Source organism: Syngnathus typhle, linkage group LG13 (assembly GCF_033458585.1).
Source record: "Syngnathus typhle isolate RoL2023-S1 ecotype Sweden linkage group LG13, RoL_Styp_1.0, whole genome shotgun sequence".
Taxonomy (NCBI): domain Eukaryota; kingdom Metazoa; phylum Chordata; class Actinopteri; order Syngnathiformes; family Syngnathidae; genus Syngnathus; species Syngnathus typhle.
Genome location: NC_083750.1, coordinates 9,012,851 through 9,019,515, shown reverse-complemented (window position 1 = coordinate 9,019,515; position 6,665 = coordinate 9,012,851). Strand labels below are relative to the sequence as shown.

The following is a 6,665-nucleotide window of genomic DNA, read 5'->3' as shown; positions in this document are numbered from 1 at the left end:
ACATAAAAGTCAAATCAAAACTATGTTGATAAAAATGCAAAGACACAAATAAAATGAACATAATGGCAGCATCAAGAGTTTAACTTTTTTTTTTTTTGTACGGTGATCTCTAACCAATTTGTTCGTCCATCCATCCAATTACCCCCAATGAAAGCAAAACAGGAAGCGATAGACAAACATTTCCTGTTTGGCCTTCTAACGATGGAAGATAACAACCACGACAGTCAAGCGCGCGACTCAGTTCAGTTCGCTTGAGTCCCACCTGCTGGAATGTCGGACGGAGGTGGGCCGCCCGAGTCGGGCTCCATTTTAGGACTTCCAGAACCCGACATTCAACCTCTGAGAAGACAATATAGGGAGTGACAATACAACAACTAGTTTACGACTCGTGCAAAAATTATGTGACGATGAACATTTCAGTTCAACTGAACTGCTTGTGTCATATCAAAATTGTTGACTAGTAGGGGCATTACGGTTTCTTGGCCACCTAAAAGCTTTTGGATGGAATTCCAATCGTGGCACTTGCGAGGTTCAACCACAGGTTGACCTTTTTGGCCGGAGAGAGCGAGAGAAAAAAAACAAGACGTTTTGTCTCTGCTACCATCTAGCGGTCACAGTAAAACATCACAACCTTTTATTCTTTATGATTTCCGTGCGTGTGTGGAGCAAACGACAGGGAGCGCTAGTGCAACAGAAATCTGGCGACAGTATGCCATTTTTTTATACTTCCAATAAAGAAACTTATCGTTCCTGTTTCACCAGTGAAAGCACTTCATAGTTAAGGGGCCATTTTGCATTAAAATAAAGACATATGCAGATATTACCGAGCCTAATAAAAGGAGACATTCGAAAGGAAATTATTAAATTATTATTATTGATGAGAAAATTAAAACGTTATACTATATTCCTTATTTTTTACAAAATTATTAGTTTACAAGGTGAAATTTATCACGTTATGGCATAACAATGAGTATTTTCCGTGTGGCGTCAATAAGATTATGTGGGATACTCCAAAATTATTACAAGTAATCATAAATTGTGATTCTGTCGTTTATTTTCTCTCGGATTCAATTCAACAGATGCACGTCTGCGGCGCGCGCAGGCAAGGGTGCGTGCGTGTGCGCGGGCTCGCGCACGCGCAGCCTCGCAGAGCTTCGCCGAGCCGAGCGCGGAGCGCGTCACGCACAAGCACGCACGCAGCAGACTAAGGAGCAGCCAAGAGCCCCGCGCACAAGTTCCGCCTACAAGGTAACGCCCGCTTTCTTCGTTCCACTCCAAAATGTTCATTCTTATTATTTTCGTCAGCATTAAAGCTGTCTTCTTTTGCGCGTTTTCACATTTGTCTTTTCTGGGCATGCGCTGCGCGGCACACAAAAGATGCGTGGCCGAAACGCACGGCGGCGTGCGTTGACGTCAGAAATGGTGGCTTCATGGCATTATATTTTAATAATACATCACGCATTAGGCGCTTGCTATTTCTTTCTATGTCTGTTTTATTCTCTTTTCGTTTTTCCCCTTTCCCGGAGACGAGGGAACGCGTAAAAAGGGGCGTGTGCCGCGTGCTGGTGGAGTGGCGGGCACGCGCTTGTGGGAGGAATATGTTGCATCTATATGTTGCATCTATGTTGCATATATATGTATATATATATATAAATTATTATATATATATATATATATATATATATATATATATATATATATATAATATAAATTATGTATATATAAACGAACTAAAAAATAATTAAATACAATCATTAATATTGACATCCTCGTGCATCTTTGCCGTATTCGATGTCGTTTAGTCAGTGGGAGCGACGCGCACAAGCCAACTTTATGGTGGCTGTATAGCGGTCCTTTGTTTGCGGCGGCGCGCATGCGCAGTGCGCGCAGGGTGTGGATGGGAGCGATGCCACCTTCCCGAGCGGAGGCGGGGTGGGGGCATTTGTTACTCCAGACACACGCACGCACACAAACACGCACACAAACGCACACACAAATGCACACGCACACACGCACACGCACACACACACACAGCTCCTTTTGTAAAGATGTGATTGTTCTTGTGTGCAGGATTTTCATTGGTGTGTCTGTCTGTCAATCAACATTCGCTATAAATTAAAAACCATATCGTTCAATAATTGGCACATTTTCGCCTAAGCACTTTTTAACATTGTGGTGCCTTGGTCAAATTTGCGTGTGTTTGGGGGTAGGGGGCGGAAATTTGAGAGCCACCAGCGTTCGATGGCGCCAGCACACAACACCCATTGATCCATTCCGATTAATTAAATAAAGATAAATGTTTTTCTATTTGTTTGTTCTCTGAACTCAACTGGTCTCTCATGGCGCCGCCATATCTTTTGTGTCAAACTCAAAATGGCTGCCACGTGCCGGCACTGCTCTCTCTGGTGTGCATTGGCGCTAAAGACAGCTTGCACCAGCCACACTGTCCGCAAAGGAGCTCCGAGGACATTTTGCCACATTAGTGCTGGCCCACTTGTTTCATTGTTGCCAAGTGTCTATCGACTTGCCTGCTTGCCGGCTTGCTTGTCGGCTTGTGTGCGTAAAAAAATGCCATCAACAGACGCGGCGGCGGCCATCTTAAGCATCAGGTGGCGCGATACCAATGGAAGCGATCACACGTGTCTCTGAGTTGTCACAGGCCTCGGCTGGATCTGAAGCAAAATACGCCGCTCGCTTGGAAGAAACTTGTGGCCACGGCTGGTGAGAAGGCAAACGCAAGACAAAGAAGAGTCATTGGTGCTACAGCGCCCCCTGTGGCTGCGAGCGCCATCTGTTGTGTCTTTGTTGAAAACCGCAAGTGACGGGCGTGATGATGATTGGAAAATGATTGTGAACGATTAAACAAAAGGGAACAATAGAAATTGTTTTGTTAGCCTGCAGGGCAGGCAGCTTTGTTTGTCAGTTGGGCTTTTTTTGGGGGGGCAGATTCTCCACCTGGCGGTTTCAATATGGCTGCCAAAAGAGGAGCCAGTTTACAAAAGCTTTGTAGTTTAGTTTTCCAAAGTTTGAAAGAAATAATCAATTGTACTCTCATCTTGAATGTCAGTTGAGAGATTTGTGTGAAGCTCAGCGATGAAGACTGAGCGAGCGACTGAGTTGCATCACGGTGACAAAGCGAAATAGTTCATTCAGGTCAAAATTCAAGTAGAACGTGTCCGCAGGCTTGCCGACAGCCACTTTAGAGTGCCTCGTTGTCAGCCGTGAGTGTGCGCGTCACAGAGAAAATGAAAGTGAGAAAAAAGCTGGCTAGCATGTGGGCACTTTTGTCATGCAGAGGAAGAGGCAGCACGGAGGCGGACTGAGGCTTCTGCTTGACGCCACCAATTTAATGCGCCTCACCGTCAGGCAGACGACCGAAGTGGAAAAATTCTCCCTTTCATGTCGGCAACACATTGTGAATGCCGTCGTCATTTTGGGAAACAAATGCTTTCATGTGCGGTATTTGTGTCAAGTCCCGGAGGGAACGCGGGTTTCTTGCTTTGATGGAAGAAGGATGAGAAAAATGTTGCCGTGGCGACGCCAGATATGAAAGTTAACACCTCACCAGAGTTGAGCGATAACAAGGTTTGCTCGTTGCGCGCTCTATGTTGACTTTGTGCACGGGGCAATCATTAACTTCCTCCGCCAACACTCGCACTTGTTCGCTAGACATCTCGGTTGCGGTTATCATCTTTCGTCACAAAATGTACATTTACTTAAGGCTGCGTCCGATCCCACATTTATGTAGACGCGGGTGTGGGAAAAATATGAAAAGCTATGAGATTGGCTGCCCTGCAGGAAAGTGTGTCAGCCCCCCCCCCCCCCCCCCCCCCTTCGTTCTATTCGGGGTCATTTGGAGTTGAGTGCTCGTGAATCTCTATGAATGGAGAAGCATCCTCCGAAAGCCGCCGGTTGAAATGTTGCGCCGGCTGATCGGTCGCTTGGGATTTGAGCTGATTTCCAGCGGCCAATCGATAATGGTTGCGCTTATTTTGCAAGATGCGGGTTGGCGACTCATTTCTATGTGACCCGCGCCCAAAGTGGTCTTGCCTCATGGCCGGTATATCAATTGGCAACATCTGGCATGAAGACTTTTTCAACGATGCGCGTGTGACAACCGAATGGCGTGCATTCACATTGTGGCGTTGTGCTTTTTGTGCACGCAGACGCCTGAGGTCCGTCCGTCATGGGAGGCAAACTGAGCAAGAAGAAGGGCTACAACGTCAACGACGACAAGACTAAAGAGCAAGACGCCAAGGCAGGGGAAGCGTCCGGTTCCGACGACAACCAGGTAGCCGAGAACGTCAAAGATGAGACCGCCCCTGCCGCCAAGGACGTGACGCCCACCAAGGAGGCGGCGCCGGCCGCAACCGCCGTCGCCGAAGAGCTGGAGAAAGGGACCAACGCCGAGCCTATAGCGGACGGCGAGGTCACCAAGACCCAGGAGGCTGCGCCTGAGCCCAGCCCCAAGGAGGCCGCCGCCCCCGCCGTCAAAGATGAGGCCGACGCCAAAAAGACTGAGGCCCCCAAAGCTGAGGCGGACCCCAAAGCCAGCGAGACCCCCAAGGAGACCCCCAAGGAGTCGGTGGCCCCCGAAGCTCCGCCCAAAGATTCCGCCGAGGCACCAAACAAGGATCAGAGCAAAGATCAAAGCACCAACGCTCAAGATTGATTGGTGGACACCCGCGGGAAAGCCACACCCACTTTGGACAATAATGAGAATCAAGAATGACCACCGACAAACCCGCTGGAGCGACACCCGAACCCGCCCGTCATCTCATGCCGTCGCATAATCGCCTTGGCCATGCCCCCTCATATAAAACTTTCTTAAAATGGTCCCAAAATAGTCAAAGATTTCCTAAATAGTCAGTAGCAGATTTGTATTTAAAATACATTTGTAAGATTTCTACGCTGGTTTGGAACCTTAGCTTTAGTACTCTCCGCAACTCTGATCTGATTACAATCGGAGTCTGGCCTTCTTTTAATCTGGTTCAGGTCTACTTTGAGTCTGATTCCGACCTAGACTAGTTCTAAACTGGGTCTGATTTGGTACTGATCTAGGTGTAGTCTTGTTCTGATCTGGGTCTAGTCTAATTCCATTCGGGTTCTTGGGTGTAGCAACCTTTTACTCGTTTTGAAGCAGTCTGCTTCTGAATTGGTCCTGGTTTATCTAATCGTCAGGTTCTAATTCGGTTGGTGGTAGGCTCTATCTTAGTCTTGGACTGCATTTGAATAATCTGGTTCTAAATTAAATCTGGTCTGTTGGGACCAGTCTGGTACTCGACTGGCACTGGTCTGGGAATAGTCTTTTTCTACATTGGTTCTACTTTGGAATGGGTCTGGGTTTAGTCCAGTTCTGGTCTTGTTTTAAATTGGGTCTGATCTAAGTATGTGCCAGTTCATGTTCTAGTCTAATTCCAGTTTGGTTCTTATCAGGTACTGGACTGGTTCTGGCTCTAACCTAGTACTGGACTACTTCAACTCCGGTGCTGATCTGATTTTAGTCTGCTTCTTGACTGGACCTGGTGTGGCTTAACTCATTCACTGCCAAACCAGTTAAAATGGCTCTTTGACGTCGAGAGACGTTAATGGCAGTGAATGAGTTAATTGCTACTGATCTGGTCCGGGACAAGTGTGGGAAAAGTCTGATTCAATATTTGTCCTGGTCTAGATTTTGGTGCTAGTTCGATGCTGGTATGCATAGGCTAATGTGGTTCTGAATTAGTTCTGATCTGGTTCTAGTCGCCAGAGGAAAAAAAGCAGACATCAGAACGGGGACGTCTCAAGGTTTTGGATGCCAAATTAAAATGGGGGGAAGCTTGTTTCTATGGCAACCATGCTTGGCAACTCCTCATTCTCATAAAAGTACCGCGTGCACACGCATGTGCAGGTCGTGTACATGCATGTGTACGCGTGTGCAGTTGAAAGTTTGAGGGTACCTTGTCCTGCTCCTGAGTGAGAAAGTCTCCTCAAACGTTAGACTTCACGTCGACACGGTCGTGGCATACGTGTCATCACGTGTTCTGGCCTTAATTTGCATGTGCGTTCCGGTCCCATCTTTTGGGTCCGTTGGGTAAAAGCTGGTGTGCATTTCCATGCCAACCGTGTGTCTCCATCCCAGCCGGCGGTGCTCGCTCTACGTCTCCTAGAAAACAAAATACTAAGAAATTAAAGTTTCAATGTTGACTTGTTGAAATTGGTGCAACGGTCGCAATAAAAAAAAAAAAACCCACAAGGAACTACTAAACTGAATTCTTGTCGTTTGTGGCTTCTGTGACATTGCAGCTCGTTCATTCACGGAGGACGTCAAATATTTGTTTCCAATTCAGCGTTGCCTTGTCGTTCACTCTCTTTCTGTTAGTGCTGCAGTAACCGTTAGCACTGACACCATAGTTAGTGCCGCTAGCATCATTAGCACTAATAGCATTTTTATTGTTTTAATAGCATTGTTAATGTTAACACCACTAGCAATGTTAGGACTGATAGCATTGTTAACATCGGTAGAATTGTAGGTTAGATTTTTTTTTTGGGGGTACAATTGTAGGTACTCATAGCATTGTTAGCATTGGTACAATTGTTAGTGGCACGAGCACTGTTAGCATTGCTAGCACTACTGTGGCAGATGAAGCACATCTTTCATCTATGACTGCCAAGAAGCAAATTCA

The 6,665-nt window shown here is 46.7% G+C and overlaps 1 protein-coding gene across 1 annotated transcript; it reads left to right on the top strand.

The window, feature by feature from the left end:
• Positions 1-1,116: 1,116 nt before the first annotated feature.
• On the top strand, positions 1,117-6,234 carry basp1 (brain abundant, membrane attached signal protein 1). The gene is made up of 2 exons (XM_061296161.1): positions 1,117-1,248; positions 4,167-6,234. Exon 2 carries the CDS (start codon positions 4,187-4,189, stop codon positions 4,670-4,672), a length of 486 nt encoding a protein of 161 aa, XP_061152145.1. The 5' UTR covers positions 1,117-1,248; positions 4,167-4,186; the 3' UTR covers positions 4,673-6,234.
• The last annotated feature ends 431 nt before the right edge of the window (positions 6,235-6,665 follow it).

Coding starts and splice junctions, on each gene's coding strand:
- basp1 (XM_061296161.1), top strand. CDS start 4,187: ATGGGAGGCAAACTGAGCAAGAAGAAGGGCTACAACGTCAACGACGAC.